The sequence below is a fragment of the Vulpes vulpes genome, chromosome 5, assembly GCF_048418805.1.
Source record: "Vulpes vulpes isolate BD-2025 chromosome 5, VulVul3, whole genome shotgun sequence".
NCBI lineage: Eukaryota > Metazoa > Chordata > Mammalia > Carnivora > Canidae > Vulpes > Vulpes vulpes.
In genome coordinates this window covers 37287082-37311282 of record NC_132784.1, presented here as the reverse complement: position 1 = coordinate 37311282, position 24201 = coordinate 37287082, and the positions used below count along the sequence as shown (strand labels likewise).

At 39.3% G+C, this 24201-nt stretch overlaps 1 protein-coding gene across 4 annotated transcripts in view; it reads right to left on the bottom strand.

The window, feature by feature from the left end:
- The window catches only part of DCC (DCC netrin 1 receptor), a 1087624-nt gene that overhangs the window by 12346 nt on the left and 1051077 nt on the right, over positions 1–24201 (bottom strand). For all 4 annotated transcript variants that reach the window (XM_025997616.2, XM_072757871.1, XM_072757870.1 and 1 more), the window contains exon 27: positions 17729–17941. In XM_025997616.2, coding sequence (XP_025853401.1) covers positions 17729–17941 — 213 coding nt within the window. The remainder of the gene's footprint in view (positions 1–17728; positions 17942–24201) is intronic.

Sequence of the window (24201 nt, the reverse complement as noted above, 5' to 3'; positions counted from 1 at the left end):
TATTCTCTACCTTTTCATGTTGACAATATATTGAACAAAAAGCGAGTGGCTGTATTTACCTAGATACAACAGCTTCAGGCATTCCTCGTGAGTGACTGAATTTCAAGTATGTGAGCTTTGGCATCAGTCTCCGAGCATTTAGTCTGTATTCTATTTTAAAGGTGAGGAACATGCCTCAATGTCACTTCTGGGACAGAAGCTTTGTGCTCTTCTCCTAACTTTCTCATCTCTCTTCAAAAATAAGGGAAACACTGAGGATGTGTTAATGAGGTGACCAACTGGGTTGAAGACATGAAGTAAATATTGTCCCAGATGGCTTAAAAATCCTGTATACAAGAGAGGTGTTTATTTTGCATTTATAATTATGTTGGGAAATAATGACTAAGAAAAGGATAGACAAGAAGGCCTCAAGGACAAAAACATTGTCTAACATGTCTTTTTGTCCTTAGGACCTATATCACTACCTAATTCTTACACAGTACAGCTGACGTCATACTTTGTAGAATTCATTCCTGGAAACAAGACAACAACAAGCAGAGGAGGCTGCAGAGACTCTTGCACTCATAATTCTGCTTGTTTCTGCTGCTTCTTGATTTAGATATCTTCTGGAGTAAAAAAGGTTTCAGAAAAATCATCAATGATCTTGAGAAATGAATTTGCCAGAACACTTCCAGGTCTCCCCCTTTCTTTTGATGCTTTTCTGAGGGTCCCTGACCATTTATTAATAAAACAAAGCCTACAAAATCAAATCTAAGCACCTGTGTTGTTTATTTTTTATTTTATTTTTTAATATTTACTTATTTATATTTATTTTTTATTATTACTTTTTTTACCTGTGTTGTTTATTGGCAGGCTCCCACAGCTCAAGTTCATAGGTCCACTGTGACTTCCTATGTTCTTTTGCATATAATGTCAAAGTCAAAAAGCCTCTCAGTTAATTTCATGGATATTCCATGTTATTTTTAGTTTGTTATTAAAGAGACAGTTGTGTCCTCCTCCCAAACTGATCCTTTCCTTCTAACTTTTTCTACTCTATTTGCAACAAGAAGCAACAGGTATGAGCTTTTTATTTACATCAATTCATCAATTTAGATGATGCTTTTTTTGTGCTCATAGGAGGAGAATTGTCAATTCTATTCTTTTACGAAAAATAGGCTTAAAAACCCTTCTTGTATTATCTCATTTTTGCTGGTATTCTAGTTATCAGACTTCAGAGAAACCACATTCCGGATTCATAAAGAAACAAATGACACTGCATAAAGTTTCCATATCATTTCATGAAAGCCTCAGAAAAATGCAGAAACTAGCAGAAATCCAGACATCCCTCTCACACAACTTTTGTAATTATGTACTCCATGTACAATATCATCATTCCCAAATTCATCCACATTAGTATGCAACAGATTGCATTTCTGGTGTATTTCACTGGACATAAATATAATGGTCTTTACTTTCCAAAAATCAATTCATTTTGTCAATATTGGAAATATTTCCTTTTATAAAGACAATTAGCCACAGAGGAGTCTGGTTTTGTAGTATAATCTTGATTTTTCAGACCCAGATTCATTATTATCATGATTTACTTGATGTTTAAAATCTGGTTTTGTTCTTAAAAGAAGTCATCAAATATCCCTTTGTTTCTTTCATGCACGCAGACACACACACACACACACACACACACACACACACACAGAGAATTGGATGGATATCAAGATACTGTGGCCAGAAATATAACTTCTAGATTACATTCTGGAGTTAGTACACTATCATATTAACCCAATCTTCCAACTTTTACGAGTATATCTCTCAGACTGACCAAAGCACAACATTATATGAATAATATTTTTGGTACAAAAGCATTTTAAAAACTCAGGACAACTTACTTAGTCAATAAGGTGATTATATAAGTCAATGATCATAAACCTTAAAAATGTTTTCAACCGTACGTTAAACACCATCACTACTTCCACCCCAAAGAATATGTGAGCCATTGAGGAAAGGAAGCTAGGCAAGCATTTCCATTTTCTCCTTTGAGAAGCCAACTTCTTATATATATTTTGCTACCATACTTTTAGGGGTTGTCTACCCTTGCACATTACCTATTTATTTATCCATCATGGTTTTCTCAGACATCTGGCTTTTGATCTCACTAGTCTATAGAAATGTCAGATATAAAGGTCATAAATATTGTCATAATTTTTCAGCCTAATGGGTATCTGCCTTATAAACCTCTCTATGGGATTGGTTAGTATTACATTTTCTCAGTTCTAAGATTCACAGCAATATTCCTGAAACCAGGATGCTTCTTACAATTGATTCTGTACAATTATTATAGTTTTTTTTTTCACTTTAAAGTTATACAACTAAATCAATGGGATATTCCAAAGGCAATAGCATCTTTTTACAATTGCTGAGGTAGTTAGGGGTAAAGTGAATTGATGTCTGCAATTTCCTTTGAAATGCATCAAAAATTAAGGTGGATGGATGGATGAATAAATTTGAGGCAAAAATATAAAAACCCATTAATTATAGAATCTAAGTGGTGGGTATAAGGGAGTTCACTTGCACAATTTTTCTGAGCATTTAATTTTTTATAATAGAATATTAGAAGAAAAAAAACGATGGCAACTTTGGAACAAGGAACTATTATATTTAAACTTGCCTTTTCCTTGAAATGCTCTTCCTTTCTTTACTTCTGAAAAATTATACCATCGTTATTCTCCTATCTCGAGTACCTCTTTTTTTACTCCCTCATAAAATGTAGACTTGCCTTAGATTTCTTTTTCAAATTTCTTTTTCTCCAAATTATTTCTCTAGGAGTTGTCATCTATCCGCCATGTGCTAAAACTCTCACCTCTCTGAGAATGATTGTCTAATCCACTCTTCAGTTGTGACTCCCTCTTGAATTCCTCCCACTTGCCCACATCTACTGTACACCTGCAGTAGGGTGTCCCCTGCTCCTTCTGGCTCAACAGACTCCACTCTCTCTGACTCTCCTTTCCTCCCAAGCAGTGTCTTCTCAACTCACTTCCCTCTTTCTGTTTGCTTATAACCATGTTCCTTAAGACACAGGATTCAAAGAACTGAGTCACCTTGGCCCGCACTTTCTCTCTCATTCTTCATAGCCAATTTATTCACTCAATTGCCTGTTTCTTCTTTTGGAAGATAAGTCCTGCAGCTGTCTCTTCCATCTGTTCTCACTTCCATCAATCTACATTACACACATTCCGTCTAAATCTCAGTTTGTGATTTGATTCTCCTCAGTCCGTGCTCTACCCTTTCCCAGCTTATTATCTCGTGATTACTCTAGGAATCATTCTCTCTGGCAAAAGAGCGTTACCTGCAGACTCTGAAAATAGGTTGCACTTTCTCATGCCTAGTGTTTTCCTCACTCTGGTCCTTCTTCCTAGCACACTTGTGTGATTCTCCAGCAATTGAGAAAGAATACGACCATCATGCAGAAGTAGCCATTACATCTTGTCCCTGCACTTTAGTAACTGTGATCTTAGAGATGTTATTCAATTCTCCTATACTCTGGGTGCATTCCATATAAAATGACATGATCTACTTTACAGAGATGGTGTGGGATTTACGGACAAGACACAGGCAGGATGGCATTTTTCATAGTCCTTAGTTTCATAGTCCTTAGTTTCATAGTCCTTAGCTGTCATAGGATTGCCAACTGATAAGCATTTTTTTAATCATGAAATGATTTGTGTTTTACCGTGAGTTATCCAGAAATGCATTTCTTGAAAATAGTCTATTCCCCAAAGATACTGGTTAATTGACATTTTATTCTTTATTTGCTATGGAACAAAATGTCAATGAAAAATTCTGACTAATCTGTGTCATGCTGGGCCAGAAAGAAGATCCGTTCAAGTCCATATATGGGAAATTATTTATAAGGAAAATATATTGCTGTGCAATGTTCTATGACTTTTCAATATTTGACATGTTCTGCAGCATGACGTTTCTGAATAGTTTGTATCTATAAGATGACTGGAAGCTGGTTCTGAAAAAAAAAAGGCTATAGAATATCTTGTATTGGGCTAAGAAATAAGCCCATAGTATCTCTGGGTTCTTGACATCTATCTAGATATTTATTTTAGTCTTCCAACAAGAAATAAAACTTTCTCTGGTTGTGTGTGTTGGGCTAATTCAAGTATAAAAAAATATGTAATCAATACATTTTTGTAAAGGAAAATGAAAAAAAAGGTGACAAAATAAAAGCCAATGGAAATGTAAATAATACATGGAGAAGACAGAAAAAAATGAAGTCTACTTTTCCTTTTCCTCCTGTGAATGTATCTGGAGTTTCATGTCTTGGGATAGCATTAGAATATTTCTGGAAAAAAATAATCACTTTCTTTCTCTCTCTCCATATTTACATGTTAAGGGAGGTGCTAAAATATAAGTGGAATGTTTATTATTTGTGACATTACTAATTGCATAATCCTTGGCAATTTTATGTATATGTATTATTACATAGTGGTTCAGAAAAGCAGATTTTGGTTTCAGAAAGTCCTAGGTTCAGATCCTGGCCCTGACATTTTGATATATTGTAACATTGAATTAATTACCTTATCTACTCTGATCCTGAGTTTTGTTATGAGTCACTACTTTCCTCTTTGTGTTTCTGTGAAGATTATATCAAATAGCAAATTCACGGTTAACTGTCTGCTAATGGCAATTGTCAGTAACGAAGTCTGCAAACATATCACCATGGTTGGAATCAGTTCACTTTTTTCTTGAGTATCTACTGGGACCCACCACCTATTAGGTTTTATTGCGATATTAAAGGATATCGAAAAGTGGGGTCTATTATGATATTAAATGTGGTTTGGGAAGATAAATCACGCAAGAGTGAAATATTTCATTAGAATCATACTACACGTAGATTAAATAAAGAGGTAAGAATCTAAGAATAAATGCAAGAACTAATTAGGAAGGGACTGACTGTGTGGCATCTGGAAGACAGTGAGTGAGTGCACTTGCTGAAACAGGAGAGGGGGATGGAGCCTGAGCGACAGACCTGGCCCCCCGACTGCCACGGGGTTAACTTTTAGGCCCTGCCATCAGCTGTCTAACCCAAAGGCTCAAGGAGAAAGGTAAATATGTGCAGAAAATTCTCAAACATTACAAACATCAAGAAATTGGGGGGGGGGGCTTTTGAGCACTCTTCTCATGGTACTTTCCAATATTCTATCATTGTTTCTCTCTCTGATCTTCAATTTCTCAAATTCAAATACTTATGTACCTGTAGGTGCTTGTATAGGATCTGTTACCATTTAAATTAAGAAGCTGTGACCCAGAGAAAAAAAGCCAAACAATGTAAAAGAAAGTAAAAGAAAGAGGTTAGTGGGATAAGGGAGAGAAGGAGAAAAAAAAGACAGAGGGAGGGAGGTAGACTTTAATTGTTCAAATGCTTATTGGAGAAGCAGGTTCTTTTTCTTTAAAAACTCCCCTCTCTCTCATGGGCTCTTTATTATTACCAAGCCTCCTCAAACATATATTTACTCCTTAGAATGATTTATTGCCCAATAAATGATTTATGATGATATTTTTCAGGATATCATATAATACAACCTAACGTCTTCACTACTCAAATACCATTTCTTGTATTATTGCCCGTTCTCTGTGATTTATATTATTACTGTTTATAGATTCATTTACCTTACCACCAAAAAACTTTCTTTAAAAAACATTTTTTATAGATTTCATATGCTCGTCATCCTGGGATGACGTTGGCTGAGCCTCAAATTTTCATTGCACAATGAGTCACTCTTTGAGGAAGTGTGTGCGTAATCATCCAGGCTCTGCTGAAGTGCTTTCCATTGCACACCAGAACAGGGGATGCCGGGGACAGGTCACGATGACCTCCCCAAATGACAACACATATCCGTTTCCCACAGAACCCCCTTTTCTGGAGAAAATTTATCACAGACAGTTATGAAACTTACCTACTAGTCTTCATTGAAAAAAACAACAAAAATGAGACAGCTTCAGAAGTGGGAATTCTTTTAAGACATTGAACTATTAATCTAATTCCTTCATCAGGCATTGACAAATATATACTAAGGCCCCAGGTGTTTGTACAAGAAAATGAATGGCTTAATTTTGCAGAATTTCATTTGGGGAGGGCCAAAGTGTTCAGCTCTCGGCCTTAGATTCCAGAAAGTTACTTTAATCAAGGCTTTTGGATTGGTCTAAAATCAAAAGCAAAATGAAGCAAAACAAAAACATTTTGTCGTTGACATTGCACAACTGAGCCTAAATGTCGGATGATGACAAAGTGGCAGGTTAAGTGGTCCTTAACTTGTTATAGAGAATGAACAATTTGAGACTCTAACAAAAGCTATAAATTCACTTACTGGGAAAAATGTGCCTGCGCACGCACACATGCAAACACACACAGGTGAGCGTGATTTCAAGTGAGTCACAAAACCCACGAGTTCTTCCATGAACTGCAGGTGAAGGGCACATGGTATGTTCTAGAGCCTCGCTATCGCAGAGTGTGAGCCCCAGAGTGGCAGCACGTTCTGGAATCCTCTGGGAAATGCAGGATCTCAGGCTTCCCTTCAGAGCCACTGAGTCAAAACCTGCATTTTAATAAGGTCTGCAGGTGGTTACCAGGTGTAGGACACTTAAGAAGCATGGCTTTGGAAAGCCACGTTCATGGAGAATTTAGAATTAAAGACTTCTATGTCAAATCACATTGGGAAGTGAATCATACTATCATATTCCCAATAAAACAAAATATATTATTCATAAGTGAGAAGACAAAGGTGTCAGTATTGTTTTACATGCATGTAATGAGAAATAACTGCTTTTTCAATAGCTCAGTTCTTGCTCCTCACTTCTTATTCTTCCTTGCCCTGCCTTTCTCTTTGCAGAGAGTCAATGTAGGGAACAGCTAAGTCAGGTATTAGAATGGGGATCTGGGAAATTCCATAGGCTTTAGTCATGTTAAACTGGTTTATCCTGAAAAGCAATTCAGGAAACACAGTGTTTCTCAGGGAGAAAGTCAGGCACATGACCACCAAATCCTTAGAGCCTTTGGACATAAATCTTTACTGGATTTGAGGAATGGGTCTTCATAGCAGTTAGTGGAAACATGGATTAAGAAGTTGGAGGGAGAATGCTATTTAATGCCATTTGGTCCTTTAAAAGGGCTGGTGGGAACTTCCTGGCTGTCAGATGTATTTACAATTTGAGAGCAAGACCTGTTCAACTGCAAGAAGCCATCCTTCTCTCTAGACCCAGGAAACAATCTTCAGACAGCTCTGAGCAGACACTCTGCTCTTGTCTGTGCACCATTCTGTCTTTGTGTAAGGGCTGCCTTTTCTCTGGTCGGTATACTTGCATTGCAGGGAAATGTGACATTCAGGAGTCAGATCTTGTCTCACCAGCCACTAAACCATTAAAAGTCACTTTTAGTGCCCCTTTAATATGATCCTACAGCTTCTGAATAGGAGGTGCTGCAAACTCAACCAAGCCCAACTTATAAGGCAACGCGATCTCCAGCTTGTATCAAATCAGAAGCCCCTGGATGCGGTGCTAACATTTTCAACTAGGATAATTCATGTTTTCATGAGCCAATCCTTTCCAGACTAGATTCTCACCATTTATAGTTGTGCAAAATGGAAGCATAAAGAGCTTAAATGATTTATTTGATGCTAACCCGGCCAATGAGCAAGAAGTTGGGTGCCGGAGTTTTCTTATTTTCTTCTTGTAAATGCTCTGTTAGTCTCACCTGGCTACTGCCAGAGATGGGACTGGGAAGACTGGGGTGTACTCCTCCTCACAAGGCACCACCGTCTTGCCTTTCGTCCTGCACTGGGGTGGGCATCAGCTCAGATTGCGTGCACAAAGCAGCCTATTTCTATGAACTAACCACTCCAGAGAGTAGCTGAGAAGAGAACAAACAACTATAATTTAATTGCAACGCTGAGGGTGCCTGGGTGCCTCAGTCAGTTAAGCATCTGCCTTCCTCTTAGGTCATGATCCTAGAATCTTGGGCTCCAGCCCTCAGTCGGGCTTCTGGCTCAGACAGGGAGTCTGCTCCTCCCTCTGCCCCTCCCCCCTGCTCATGATCTCTTATTCTCTCTCTCAAATAAAGAAATAAAATCTTTTTTAAAAAAAATAAGTCTAACGCTGTCTGCAACTCAAGTTTAAACCAGCAGTCTCAACCTTGGAAGGTAGATTATGTCCACTCATTATTATAGTGGGAAATGCTCTGTTTCTACCAAATATCATGGCTCAGGTGACCACAGAAGTACAAAGATACAAACCTCTGGGTAAAAGGATAGGATATGTGAAAGAAAGATGTTTCAGAAGGGCACTTTGGAGTAGATGAGAAAAGAGTGAATCGCCATGAGCATCATCGTTCCTAATCCCTATACGCCTCTACCTGCAATTATGTCCTAATATGCCTCTCAGTTTGAAATCCATAGGGCTTACTTATCATTGTTATTCACCAAAAGAAGAAGGAGAGGGAGATGAGAAGGAGGAGCAGGGGACACAGAAGAAGCAGAAGCAGAAGAAAAGAGGAAGAAGGAGGAGGAGGAAGGGGAGGAAAAGGAGGAGGAGGAGGAGGAGGAGGAGGAGAGGAAGAAGGAGACAAGGAGAGGAAGCAGCAGCAGCTTGTTGCATCCTTTACCACAGATGATAAAGGCATTGCTTCCTGGGATCCCTGACATCCTGGTCAATAAAAAGACTCTGGTACTAAGAACACCGCCCTAGCTAGAGAAATAACACAGGGAGCTTCACAGGGCTCTCGACTTCTTCCTGAAGTCCCTGCCAGTAAGATAAACATTATAAACACTGAGAAAGAGTAGAGCTCTGAACGGTTTTAACAATGATTTTCTTATTTTAATACCGCAGAGACTTTTTTGTTTTCAGTGTGTTCAATTTTTCATATTTTCAATAGGCCATTAACACAGAAGGTTATGGGAACACTTTTCATTTGTTTTAAAAATTTCCCTTTGTTCCCAAAACAACCGAAACCTGATACTAATTGATGAACTACAAGGAACTCTGTCAACCACTTAGAATACTCTCAAGGCACACTGTGCAGTTCCGAATCTGTTTGGGTGAAACCCTTTCTCTTACTTATACTTTTTCATAAAGCAAAGAAAAAATACAGAGAGAATATCCGCCCACCCTTCTGCAGTAATTAAGACTGCTAGAATCTCATGTGTTTCATTCCTCTTTAAAGACGAGAGACTACCCAACTTCACAGATGGGAATAGGTTGGATTCGAGGGAGCAAAATCAATTCCAAAACTGAGATAATGGAAAGACTCAGGACTCTAATTCCATGGAGCTGCACTCCGTCTTCTGGTGAGCAAAGCAGATACCATTCTCCATGTTAAATTAGTGAATAGACTTTCCAGGGGTGGTGGCTTCCTTATTGTTTTTTTTTTTTTTTCCCACTCTATGCAATTTAATTCAGCTTTGGAATAAGATATTATTCCTAGTTCAGAACATAATATTTTAGGATCAAATGGTTGTGACTTTGGAAATCTTTTCAGCTTGTCTAATCCTTTCGCCGACTCTCAAGTTGCTTTGCTTCACCTAATAATCATCATTCGACTTGAAATTGGAAGACCTGAATTCAATTTCTGGCTCTTACCTTTATTATTCCATTCTGAGCAGCTCCCCAAATATTTATTTATTTATTTTCCCCCAAATATTTATTGAGTGCCCACTGTGGCTTATATAAAGGTCCCAAGGATAATGACTTGTGATCCTAGAGAAGTTACAAGTTATTCGAGCTCTCTGAATGTCTCCCTCTGCATCAGTAATGGTGATTATTGTTACTTCTCTGCTAGGCATGGATTCACTTGGAAATGTCCTTTCCAAACTATAAGAGGTGGTAAAATCTAAAGCCTTAACCTTATTAATTTCACATAAGCTTATTTTTAAAAAAAGACACTTGGATCTTCAAGATATTTAATAAAAAACAACATTTAGATAGCAGAAGTCAACCATGTGACCTATGATATTTTAGAAAATGTGAAAGGAATGTTTGCTGCTTGAAAACAGCCTATTGCTCACCCTTTTCTTTGTCATTCTCTGGCACTCATGTGGCCACCCACTCCCCAGGAAAATCCAAAGACATTCTTAAATTATATGTTTCAAGTTATGTAGACTACTTGGTAACAAATTCTGAAAAATGACTTTTTTCATAGTCTCTTATGATTATGTAGGTGGCAATTCTAAACTTTACCCCCAGAGTTTACCTGTATTAAGTTGATAATTAACCTCAATTTTATATATTAATATAACCATTTCTGTGCAATTATTTTCACTTATTATTTTTTAATAGAGCAAAAGTTTGATTGAATGGATTCAAAATTTGACTCAGCTGTGGTCATTCACTCCCTCCTCCCAATAGAGTTTTGCAATTCTAATGAAAAGCCAGCTGTTTGTTTTCATGCCCATTGACCCTCACATTCTCTAACCCAAAATCTGAGTAATATTGTCATGTGCCTTAACTTTTATCTTCATTTTACACTTCCTTCTGTTCTTTATTTTTTAATTTTTAAAGATTTTATTTATTTATTCATGAGAGACACAGAGAGAGAGAGAGGGAGAGAGGCAGAGACACAGGCAGAGGGAGAAGCAGGCTCCATGCAGGGAGCCCGATGTGGGATTCGATCCCGGGGCTTCAGGATCACGACCTGGGCTGAAGGCAGATGCTCAACCGCTGAGCCACCCCGAGGTCCCTATTCTTCATTATTTTTATTACTGGACTGCAAAGCCCTGGCTACCTGCGGTGTGTGGTACTGAAAGCAACAGATGCCAGCTCCCTGGCTCCCTACCATGGTCCTAGGTCAGAGGGACACTGATGAGTTGGACAAGTGACTTTAAGCAGAAAGGAACTATTCCTGAGCCCCTGGCTAGTCACTACTCCTGCTAGAACTTCTTTCCTCCATCTAGCTTACGTGAAGGAACAAAACATTTACTCAAATGCTAAGCTAAATAACTCAAACTGCCTTCTATGAAATAATTCTTTCTGAAGGATATTTAATAGCTAGTATCATTCTAGAAGCCTTCTTAGGGTGGGGTAGGGGAGTTGGTCTAAGAATAACTATTCACATTACAAAAATGTTAAATAAAATCCTTTCTCTTCAGTGTTCTACTTCTCTGAATTCTTTAAACTTGGCCATTAGCTCAATTGTTGACCTTGGGCTAGCTGCTTAGTCTTTGAGGCTGTGGTTTTGTCATTTATAAATGAGACACGGGTCAAGTGACTTACTCCTAAAGTTTCGTCTAGCAATCATTTCCCTCCCTTTGTGGCAATTACAAGAGCTTTTTCCTCTTTCAATACTGGAACCCATACTAGAGGAAATAGTACTTCATTAAAACACCAAGTAGGCTCCAAAGTCACAAACGCTGGTGCTATATAAGGCCATTTTGACGGACTTACATTTTCCTAAGGGATAATGAAGGATGACTAGACCAAAGGAAATTGGATTTCATCTCTCAAAAAAGAAATCGTTAGGAATGAAGACAGGACAACTTCAAAGAGCTACCTACAAAAACGAACACACAAACAAAACAAAACCGCGGATCATCTTAGACCTGGGAGATGAAAAGTAAGAGGGGAGGGTGTGATTTTCCCCTCTGAAATTGATTAGTGGTATTGGGCCCAAAAACATCAAATCAACATAGCTCTCCTCCTTAGCTGTGCCAATGACTTATTTGACCTGGCTGGCCAGAAAAGCCACCTTGTTTCACCCCTTTATGGATGTCTGATCTCCCATGACCCCAGCCTGAGACTGATTTCCATAGGCTGGAACGCTCCTGTGCTATCCCTTGATGAACACCCCACAAGGTGGCCTAGAAGTGGCGCAGGGAATGCAATTGTGTTAATGTATTATAGTAATTTATTGGCAGTTTTGTGTGATAGCATATTTACTGAAATGAGGCCTGTCAAAAAGATCAGGCTATAGCAGGAACACCTGATTTCCCAGCCAGCCGTAAAATATAAATCAAATGCCTTTCATGTCCACTGTCAGCCACCTCCACCCACCCCTCGTCCTCGGTCCTCAGACAAATTGAAGCACATGCCACAATTTGCAGAGGGAAAATCAAACTCAATTTCGTAGTACAATGAAGTGAGTTTTGGTCTTGTCATGTCCAGTGACATATTGATCCGTCGAAGACTGAGAAGATCAGAATATTCTAGGTTTTTGCTCTTATAAATGAAAAAGTGTGGAAATGCAATGTATAAATGGAGGACAATAAAGCATGCGGGCTCCTTAACAAAGATGCCAGGACTCCGGGGGGCGGTGGGGGGCGGGGGTTGATGTTGTAAAACAGTCACTGTTGAGTCCAAAAGTCACTAGTTAAGAGGTCACATTTTCTTTCTCTTTAGAATTACAGCCTCAGAAGACAAATGGTCTCCTAATCTAGGTTCATTTAAAGTGCAGCTGATCATTTCACAGCTAAAAGGAATTTTCACTAGTGAAGGAAAAAAAAAAAACACCCCATCTTGGCCTTTTGTAGAATTTATGTCAGATCTATAACACCGTAAGCACAACACTCCATCAAACATTTTCTATTTAACCTGAAAGGGGACGAAGCCAAATCACTTATATGTCCACATCTGTGATTTGCAAAGTGCAGTGATTGTAGCCTCCCCGAAATGCGTAAAGGCCGCAGTTCTTCACCGTGAAGCATTAAGAAACAGAACCACTTTATCACGGGGTGAGGATGGAATTGTAAGAAAGGCCCTAAAGCACTCTAGTCTGCTAAGCTAAATTTTAATTCGGCAGGTGCAAAGAAAGGAAAAAAAATGAAGGAAAGAATCTGTGTTTTCAGGTAGGCAGAGTTTCAGTCGTTATGACAACCGGCTGACTTTCTAATTACCTCTCACTATAAAAATCCCACAAAAGCCTCCACCAACTCCGGAGAGACAGTTCCTGCATCCTATGCGCTGCCCTACACCTCTCATTCTGCAAACACAGCTCCGCACGCCTTCCTGGAAGTCCAACTGAGGCACAGATCCATGAGGCTGCCCTTGAAAAAACCCCACACACCAACATGAGTAGGGGAAGAGCCACTTCATTGATCCTAATTTCAATGGTTTCGAAGCAGAAGGAGCTTCTCATTCGGTGTGATCTTTAAAAATTAGAGCCATGCCTCACATTACCATATTCTACAGTAATTACTGGCAGTAAGTAAAGATAAATTCATTAGAAATTACTCAGTCCTTTATTGTGAAATCCAGAGTAAAATTATTTGAGGTATTTTTTTTTATTCCAAGCCGACAAGAGAATGACTTTACTTCATCAATCAGTTTGACTAAAGTAATGATTTTCTCAGAATTAAAATTTGTTGAAAGCTCTAAGTATTTCATCTTTTAGGCTAAGAAGCATGTAGTTAATGTCACAGCTAATACATTTGTCAGTCTGCTAATTTTCTTTTTCTATTAGAATAAGTAAACATCAGCCCTTTCTTAAAAGCATACTATTTACCATGTGTCAGAAGCAATGCAGGGGGAACTTATTTGAAAATCATGAGGTAAGGCATTATGAAATGAACAGGAATCACAGTGAGACAATGAAGGAGAAACATGAAAAGGAAAGGCATTTAATAATTCCAAAGTGATGGCAGGATATGCCTCAAGGTGAGTGGGGGAGGATGGCATTTAAAGGGGAACCATGAAAAATGTATAATCAACCAAAAACGCAGAGATTTTGGGAAATATAGCAGAAGAGATGTTTTTTTTAAGAAAATAGTTCAGGGAAAAACAAGAGTGATAGTTAAAATGAGGCAGATAGTTAATAAAAAAGTAGGCTCTTAAGTGTACAACGGAAATAAAAGAAAATGAGATCTTGCCCGCATGGCATCAGATCAGAGAAGGGTTCTTCAGACATGCTTATTATTTGGGAGAACAGATGTAGACACAGCACAAGGAACTCTCTTCCCATCTTTTAAAGACATAATACTTATTTATGCTCCACTGGGTCAGACTTTAAGGTTGCTTTCGTATTATTGCAACTGGAAGAAAACAATAAGTAATAAATAACAATGCCAGTGCTTCGTTCTGTCTGTTGTTAGAGGTTCTTTCTAAAATTAGGGTTCTTTGTCACCACACTTCTCTGGAGCATGGGTTGACTTCCAAATGTTGTGTTCCAAGGCAAATACTTCTGGCACGGTAAATTTTCATCAAAAAGTGACTTCAGAATTGTATTTTCATCTTTTGTTTTTTGTTTTTTGTTTTTTTTTTTCACTGTGATAACATAGCTAATCTTTACTTCCAACTAGAGAGAGCAGTTGACAGTATAAAGAGCTTTGGCACATGGGTTTTTTTGATATTATAAAATCCGTATTCTTCAGTGTTAAATAGTTAAGGCTCTTACCTCTCCTCGTTAAAATGTGAGTGAGGAAGGCTTGTGAGGAAACAGTATTCCTCAAATCAAAATGATTTCAGATATTTCACATTTTTCTTTTTATCAGCTTTGGAATGATTTGATGTAAGAAGTTTTTAAAAATTTATCTTTGTTTTTGTCAATAAATAAGTTAGACCCAAGCTAACGGGTGCAGGTGAGTCCCTAAAATTTCAGAACCTGAGCTTTTCTATAGTCAAAAGGAGTGGGAGAAGATGTGTCACTCAGTAGTCGTGCGGACTTAAGTATGCCACTTAAATTAACTGTGTCACAGTTTCCGTAGTCGTGAGCTGGGGTTGAGAAGGGAGCTACCCTACCAATTTGCTCTGATGATCAAATGTGATGTTACAAGTCTTCGGAAGCATGCCAGGTGCCTAACACACATCCAATAAAGGGTTAGTGATTGTCAGTAGCTGCAGTTTGCCTGCTATCTGTCCTGGATACCAGTCTCTTCCAAGGTCTATTCTTTTGGTCGGTATTTCAGTGGCAACCAGTGCCACCAAGTCACCAGGCAGTGAGCTCTTGACACAGGAATTTCATTAAATGAATTCTCTTGCTTCAAACTGTCCTTGTCTCAATTAGCAAAGACCTCGTAGTTTGGGGGCACTAGAAAGTAGCAGAGTCTGCCCATAATGCATGTGAAGTCTATAGACTGTGGGATGGGGAGAAGGGTTTGGACAGTACAGATCTGCTTAACATCCTAGTGGGGGCTTCTTAGAAGAGATATTCCCTGTGAAATGAAGTGATGGCGTCCATTGAACCTGTGTGTCAGAGAAGACCACCTTCATGCATCTCAAGGGATGGAATCCCCCATCCTTCTGTGCTCCTCCCCACCTCCCAGGGGTCGGCTGGTAGCTGAGCATCCATACCACACACAAGAAAGGTCCAACACCAGAGGGCATGAACACGAATAAATCAACATTTTGCCAGGAACAAGAAAGGTTCTTAATATTAAGATAATATTCATAATTGCAATTGTATCTTTTCTAGCTTTTTTTTTTAAAGATTTTATTTATTTATTCATGAGAAACATGGAGAGAGAGAGAAGCAGAGATGCAGGCAGAGGGAGAAGCAGGCTCCACGCAGGGAGCCCGATGCGGGACTCGATCCTGGGACTCCAGGATCATGCCCTGGGCCGAAGGCAGCTACTAAATCACTGAGCCACCCAGGGAGCCCCTCTTTTCTAGTTTTTGCAGTCATCATGAGGTGTATGATCTAATGCAGTGCCGACTGTTGTGGTGCATACAAATTTGAGTAACAGAAATTGATGTATATTTGCAAATGGCAGATTGGCCAATCCAGCTGTGTCTCCCCACCTCTATTTACTCAGGAGCCCTGAACTTTGCTGTCTTATGCCTGGTATATTGGGGCTGTGAAGAGTTATTTCAATAGTTCAAATGATTTCAGTCACTACATAGTTCTTCATCTTTATATATCTACTTATTTATCGACCTATCTTTTATCTTATTTTTATTTGTTGCTCTTCCTCTTTTTTCTTCTCCTTCTCCTCCTTCCTCTTCTTCTCTCCTTATCTGCCTTCCTTCCCCCCAAATCCCTAACAGAAACAAAAAGAGGAACTCTGGATTAGCACCACTGGATACCACCTGAGGTGATAAAATGAACACTGCATTGGGAACTGGGGACCCTGGTTCTCATCTCTGCCACAATTGATTTTCTTAGAAAGGGATTCTTTAAGGTTGGTGTTCCTAATTCCAATGCTGGGGGCAGTTCCCCCACCAACACCAGCCAATTCTCAGACATCAACAGGATGCCTAAGAACTCAACTTGTGGCCGCTGGCGTGGCTTAGTCAGTTAAGCGTTTGCTTTTGGCTCAGCTCATGATCCCGGGGTCCTGGGATTGAGCCCCACGTTGGGCTCCCTGCTCAGTGGGGAGCCTGCTTCTCCTTCTCCTATTTCCTCCTGCACTCTTGCTCCCTCTCTCAAATAACTAAATGAAATCTTAAAAAAAAAAAAAAATCAACTCAATTCTGACATGATCTACCCAGAAATAGTATCAGATTCCACAGGTTAAGGATTTAGCCATACAAAACCGCCTCCCACCCCCGACTTCAGATGCTAGTCACAAGCTCCAGGCTGCTTGCTCCCTGTGCTTTTGACCTGCCAGCTACAGACGGGTGGTTCCAATGACTTCCTCCTTAGATTCGATTAATTTGCTAGAGCAGCTCCCAGAACTCGGGGAAACATGTTTGCCAGTTTATTAAAGGATAGGATAAAGGATACGAATAGACAGCCAGATGAAGAGATACACAGAACGAGGTCTGGAGAAAGGGCATGGAGTTTCCCTGCCCCTCTCCCAACCAGTCATTCTTCCCAAATCCCCATGTGTAAACCAACCTGGAAGCTCTCCAAACCCTGTCCTCTTAGATTTTTACAGAGACTTCATTGCACAGTCATGCTTGACTAAGTCACTGGTCATCCATAGAGTCTACCTCCAGCCCTTCTCCCTCCCAGGAGGTTGGGGGTGGGATTGAGAGTCCCAACTCTCTAATGGTATGGTTGGTCCTCCTGGCAACCGGCCCCTACCCCTGGGGCGGGGGGCATTGTCTGAAAGTCATGTTCACAAGCAAAGGAACAAAAAAACCCACCAAAAGTCACACTCAGTAACATAATTAAAGATACCTTTATCACCTTGGTACTAAGGGAATTTTTAGAGTGTTGGCAGCTGTGAGCTCCAGAGGACCCGGAAACTGTGGAGGAAGACCTAATATAAATGAGAACTGTATTTTGATCATCTTAATGATCAAACACGTAGTTCTCCTAGATCACAACATCACCGTCACCACAGAAGTGTTACTTCCTATCCTATCTAAGCTTTTGTTTTGTCATTGCTAAAATTAAGAAGTTGGACTCTACCCTGGTTCTGACACTCCTTCCTGGCCCTGGAACTCTGAAATAAGAACCTCTGGGAGAGGACTATGGAAAGGCACAACCCCAGATTTATGGGATTACACGCCTATCTCTAAAAAGTGGTTTTTCAGGTGTTTGTACCTTGACCTCTAGCCTGGGACTAGCCTTAAATTTAAGGATCCATGTGGCAGACTAAAGAACCAGGAGCTTCTCCAGCCATGGTCAGGATTCATGGAACAACTTTCTAAAGGAAGGAAAAGCACCTGTAACCAGCCGGTTGCTTGCCGAGGCAGATACTTATGAGCTGCAGTATGAAGGTCAGTATCAGACAGGAGCACACCGGGCGTGCAATCAGCAGTGCACAGAGACGTGGCACCCGGCCTTCCCAGAGACCCTCATGCTTAAGGAGAGGCACCAAAGATAACAACTATTTTAAGTGTGAACAAATGGGCACTTTACCTGGCTGAGACAAAAGTGGTGTGTAAGGGACTTTCGGTTCTATTGCACTCATTGGTGGAGGTAGCAAAGGATTAGCAAAGCTGCGGAGTGGGTGAGTTGGTCGAACGCAGGCCGTGGGGATGGTTCTGCTTGGTACCTCCTCGCTGCTGGGATGCTCAGGCTGTGCTGGGGGCAACATAGGTGCCTGCTGGGTGGCTGGTCCTTCACTCACAGCTGCAATGGAGACAAGAAAAGCCATTCATTATTCCAGGACGAAGCTTTCCCCAAATCTGCCGAAGGGCCTCCGGATCCGTTTAGAGAAATATGTCAGGATCTGGCCAAGCTCTCCTCCAAGTTATGTCACTCCTCTCCCTTCGTGTATTTCTGGGACATAACAGCACTTCTCTTTAAACAGTGGTTTAAATAGATCCAGCAGGATAGAGATCTATTGAAGAATAGTAAAATATATACACAAGGCTGACTCTATTGCCTGAACCGGCCGGGCCCTGTAATCATAAGTGATGAAGCAAGAAAAAAAGAGTTATTTCTCCTTTCATAAGTAGCAATGCCAGTGAAATTCAATATCCCAAACCCAGCTACAGCTGCATTATTATCTACCAGCCAATATGCCAATTTTTCTGCGATTTAAAAACGCCATGTCAACTGTCAAACAAATCAGTTTCCAGGTGTTCAAGGCATTGCTAATAAAATGGTACGAATAATAGCCCCTATCATGGTCTTCCATGACAAAAAAGAAGTACATCCAGCTAAAAAGTTATATGAGAGAGGACTTTGCTGGAGCGAGTTGCCTGAATGCAGAATTGTAATTTTTCCTCTCCGGTAGGAAACCTTGTAATTTTCGGTACGATTACTGTAGTTGAAGAGATTTCCCATAGTCGTTTCTACTGCCTTTGGGCATTGGGACAGTTCTGTATACAGAAACACACCTTTTCTCCAGAGAACACAGTTGAGTGGGACTAAAATATTGGCAAGGCAGTTTCTTATGCTAAGAACCCTGTGACTTGACTTTATCATTCGTATTCAAAATCAACAGGTCCAGCGTAAAGTGTAAATGGAAAGAGCTGCATAGGAAGTTTAAGTGTTGATGAAATAAGATATTTCTGACGATTTATTTTTGAAGAAAGTTCTATTGAGTAAGTGGGGAAAAATGCAGTGAAAGAAGATACTATCTCACTTTTGAAAGAGAATTTTTAAGCAGAAAATATTTTGAGATAATTAGTTTGTGAGCTCGTTTTGAGACAACTCCCTGGGAGGCTCAGTGAGGTCCGCAAAGGGCAGAGGAGCTAGAAAGAAAATTTGATAATACTGAAGGGAGTAAAGATTAAAGATACCAAAGATCATGACATTATATTAAAGATATGCAGGAGTGAAATGTGCCTTCAGAGGATATTTGATATTATGACTCACTTTTCTATATTCAGGAAGGGTTAGAGGTCCTCTGGATCACTGAGAAGCCTTCAGGCTTACCCTGTTCAAAGGGAGAGGCAGGGGAGAAATAGGGTTGGCTGAGGACAGGATGTAGCCACCTAGCAATCATAGCTAGTAAACAGGCAAAGACTTGAGAGAAGATTTCTTCAAACAAAGAAAATGTAACCAAGACAGCCAACTGGAGAGAACTCTGGCAAGAGGAATTTAACCAAAGCAGCACGTTATCTCTAAGCTAGAAAGTCCTATCATGGAGGGGAGGGGCACATGCATGCAAAATATCAGGGTTAAACGGTTGGGCTGCAAGGAAAACATTAAGAGAAGTCCTTGGTGGGACGCCTGGGGGACTCAGCAGTTGAGCACTGCCTTTGGCTCAGGGGGTCCCGGTTCAAGTCCCACACTGGGCTCCCCTGCTTCTCCCTCTGCCTGTGTCTCTGCCTCTCTCTGTGTGTCTCTCATGAATAAATAAATAAAATCTAAAATAAATAAATAAATAAATAAATAAATAAATAAATAAATAAATAAAAGAAGTCCTTGGTGATATGGGTTCTCAGATAAGGACAGAAGGGATGGGGCTTCAGGTAGGTGTTTATAAGGAGCTAAATTGCAAGAATATAGAGGAGAATATAGAGGAGTGGTACCTGGCTGTGTCAGTCAGTAGAGCATGTGACTTTGGATCTCGGAGCTGTGAGTTCAAGCTCCACATTGGGCATAGAGATTACTGAAAAACTAAAAAATAAAAAAATAAAAGGAGAGAGAAACAACTATTTCTGTATTCAATCAAGACTGTGTAATTTGAATAACAAGAACACCTGTTTCTCTCTCCTTTCTATTCTTAGGGGTGCCTGGATGGCTCAGTCAGAGGAGCATACAACTCTTGATCTCAGGGTCACTAAGTCTGAGCCCCACATTGGATGTAGAGATTACAAACAAACAAACAAATAAAATTGTAAAGGTTGTATAAGTACATGGTTGACAGTATAGTTTTAGAGGCAAAGAAAATTATGCTGGTTTTACTCTGGACTCATATTTAACCTAAAGGAAAAAATGACCAAGTCCATATCCAAGTAAAAACACAGTATCTCTTAGCTCTACATCAGAGAGAAGCAGCTTCAGGAACCTATATCCGAGTCCCTCTTTATTACCAATGGGCCAGTTTTATTGCAGGTTCATATCACCATATTAAAAACATCTTTCTAAAGAAAAGAAATAAATTTCATAATCTTCCATAGAAATTTGCCTTAAGTAATTCTATTGAGGATAGACTGTAGTAAATCCATATCGCATTTTAAAAATTGCTTCAGCCATTAAAGAAATAGTAACATACTATGTGATGTGCTTTATTCCTTCCTTCATATTTTCCCTTTTCTATTTCTTCTACATTTTTTTTGAAATGAAAAGAGCAATGTTAAAATATTATTGTGATATTAGACTTAATAAAATCAACATGCATTTTTTAGTCTTCTAAAATTTAGTTTCAAAAACCTCAGGTTTCACAAAAGTTTTGATGACATCATGGAATATTTTGGGACCCCGCCCATTCCTATTCTCTTTAATGGCATTACTGACTAGCATCTCTAAAAACACAAATTCTCCACATGCCCAGTCCTCCATCCCCAGGTCTTCAGGTGGTCCCCATGAATCCCAGTGGGAACACACTTGAGTAATGGTAGCTCAACACAGATGGACCAGCTTTTTGGCAAAAATCAAACCTTAGTACCATATATAATAGAAAGGAAAGTTCCTAATCTAATGTGCTAGGTGTGAATGGGAGACTAAACACATTGCTAATCCATAAAGGACTATTTCTGTTTTGTTGAAAATGATAAGCTTCCTAACATCTAATACAAGGTACAGATTCTTTCCAGAGAAAATTCACAATTCCTATATTTTATGTGGAGCAAAAAAAAAAAAAAAAAAAAAAAAATTCTTTTCAGAACTTGTTGACCTTTGAGGCAGCCAAAACTCTTAAACACAACAACCACAGCTTCACTGACAAAAGCCCTCATGTCGGATAAACCCATTTGCCAGTTCAGCTGCCAGCTTCAGGACACCTAGGTGAAACAAACTGGCTCAGTGACATGGTATTTCAGAGCTTGGAAAGCAAAGGAAACCTCCCTTTGCCCACAAAACATAGCCTTTTTGCAATTCAAAAAGCAGAGTGAGAATCAAGTAAGTGCTGGCAGGGCCCTCGTTTTCAAATGATGAAATAGTGGGAATCCATTGTACAAATAGAGTACAATTACACAGCAGAGTCAAATTTAATGTCAACACATAAATAATTGCTACAGAACAACTGGCAAAAATATTGCAAAAATGGAAATGAAGATTTTTCTTCTACCTCAAATTGTGGAATTTGAAAGAAAGAGAGCATGCCAGTATCTGTGCTCAAAGACTTTGAGACATGAACACTCTAGGAACCCAATTCACTCATTAATCTCAGAACAAACAATTGTGCAACATTCCTGAATGAACCCAGCTCCCCAAGTGTGCATTTTTGCATAGACCCTAGAGAGAAAGTCATTGACTCTACTGTGCTGGTAATTCTATCTAGGCCAAGTCGCATTTATTGTTTGATTTCCAGTTTGGGAGACGGTTGGGACAGAAAAATATCATGGGTGAGGTTGACCAGCTTTCTCACTAAAGCAATACCCAAACTGAAAGGAATGGTAAAAATCATCTAACCTCTACTTTTTACCTGTTTCAAAGATGAAGAAATGGGCACACCAAGTTTATAGTGACTTGTAGAAATGCGACCTCAAGACTATCTACTGGTTGAAGTTTTCAAAATATAGTAGCACTGTTTCTTGTTCCCTGGGGACAGATTGCCTGTTGAGGCTAAGAGCAGAACTACAGTTTATTAGTAGGAAAAGGAGGTGTTTGGCCATCAGGTCTACATAAATCTTTATCAGTGGGTCACCAAATGTGTGTAGTGGAAATGTACAGTATCCTAGATCTTTCTTTTTCTTATGATAGGAGAGAAATTCAGCTTTATTTGTGGCTTTCAGAAAGGAGCAGCTCTTTGGGAGCAGAGTTTTAGTGATTCATTTCTTGTGCAACTCAAAGGTCTTTCAGATAACTTTGGAGGAAGGAGAGTCTCCACACTGGGCACAGATTTTTCTTTTTGTGTGACTTTCGTTGTTTCTCAAGATAACTAATAAGACATCTCCAGCCAGAGTCATGAAATGTTTTCTGCTTGAGAAAGAACAGGGATGTTTAGTGTTCTCCAAGGCATTTAGAAACCGATACTGAATGGCTGGAAGTTAACTGGTTCTGACAGTGATTTAGAGATTATTTGGTTTCCTAGAAAAGAGGGTGCTTATTTCTTTTCCTTTTCTAAGTAATCACGTGGAAACATATATTAGTTCCTATTTCTTTTGCACTGCACATACTCAATAATTACTTGATGTATTACTGAATATATATTTAAAAAATCTGTGAAATCTTGGCCAGGAGTGGTATGTCCATATCTTTTGATTTTAGATCAAGTTCAAAAATTAAGCTAAGCACTCTCTAGGAATCCTTTATATAACTTTATATACTAGTTATACTATAGATTTTATATTTACATTATATATTATAGTTACTAACTACCTTTTATTAATTACCTTTTATTTAATTATCCTTACTTTCAAAAGAAATCAACAAAATTTTATGTTACTAAAGAGACTAAATTGTTCTTTATTCCATTCATTTACTTATTTCTAATAGACTTTATCTTTTAAGAGCAATTTTAGGTTCACCATAAAACTGAGTGAAAGGTACAGAGATTTCCAGTATAATCTCTGCTTCCACATATACACAGCCTGCTCCACTATCAAAGTCCTGCACCAGAGTGAGGACTCTAACCACAGATATAAATAAATCTGTCATACCTAACCACAAATAAAAACACATTTTTATCCTAGTTCATTTATTGTTCTTTGGCTTGTGCATGCATCACTCCAGTCTCTGCCTCTGTTGTCGCATGGCCATCTTCTCTTCTTACGTCTGAGTTTCTACTCTTAGAAGGATACGAGACATATTGGATTAGAGCCTATCCTGATTTAGCATGAACTCACCTTAACCCGGTAAAATATGAAAAGCTCCTATGTCTAAATAGGGTCATATTCACAGGTATTGGAGGTTAGAACCTCAACATATTTTGTGAGGAGACACAATTCTATTCATATTCATTCTGGCCCCTGGATATTCATGTCCTTAGAGGTCTAGGTCTATAAGACCTCTTCAGGCAGAGAGAGGACGGCCATGTGAAGGAGGCAGATATTGGAGTTATGGTGCCACAGCCAAAGGGTGCCTGGGACTACGAGAAGCTGAAAGAGGCAAAGACGGATCCAACTCTAGGGACTCTGGACCCTACAACACCTTGATTTTGGAGTTCTAGCCTCCAGAACTACGAGAGAATAAACTTCTTATGGACAGAATAAATTTCTGTCATTTTTAAGCACCTCGTTTATGGTACCTTAATATGGCAGCCTAAGAAACAAATACATCCGCTGTAAAAAAAAAAAAAAAAAAAAAAAAAAAAGAAAAAAAGAAAAATCTACATAGACTCTGAGATGAGACATGGTGACACCCATGAAGTCCTGACAGTGAAAGGTAATCTGTGATAAACTGTATTATTTGTTTACAATTCACCCTTCACAACTTACCCAAGGCTACCCAGAGATAGTGATGGAACCAGGTTTTAAAATCAAAGTTCAGAGATTATGAAAGATTGGGAGAAATTGTTATGCTGGAAGTCCAAGGAATAGAGAATATTAAGAAAGAAGAAAGGGTCAGCAGTGTTTTTTAATTTTTTTCATTTATTTATTTATTCAAAATATATTAGATTTGGTTTTTACTGTAGAGCACACATATCAGGACAAAGTGCTGCACACACAACTACAAATCATTTTGGGGGGAAAAGGCTATATATATATAAAAAAAAAAACAACCTGCAACTGCTTTAGTTATGCAGTCTCCATTTGAATCCACGCTGGCAAAGGAGTTCTGGCCCCTGAGAGGGGCTTCTTGATGGTGGCTGCCCCAGGTTTCTGCAGCCTCAG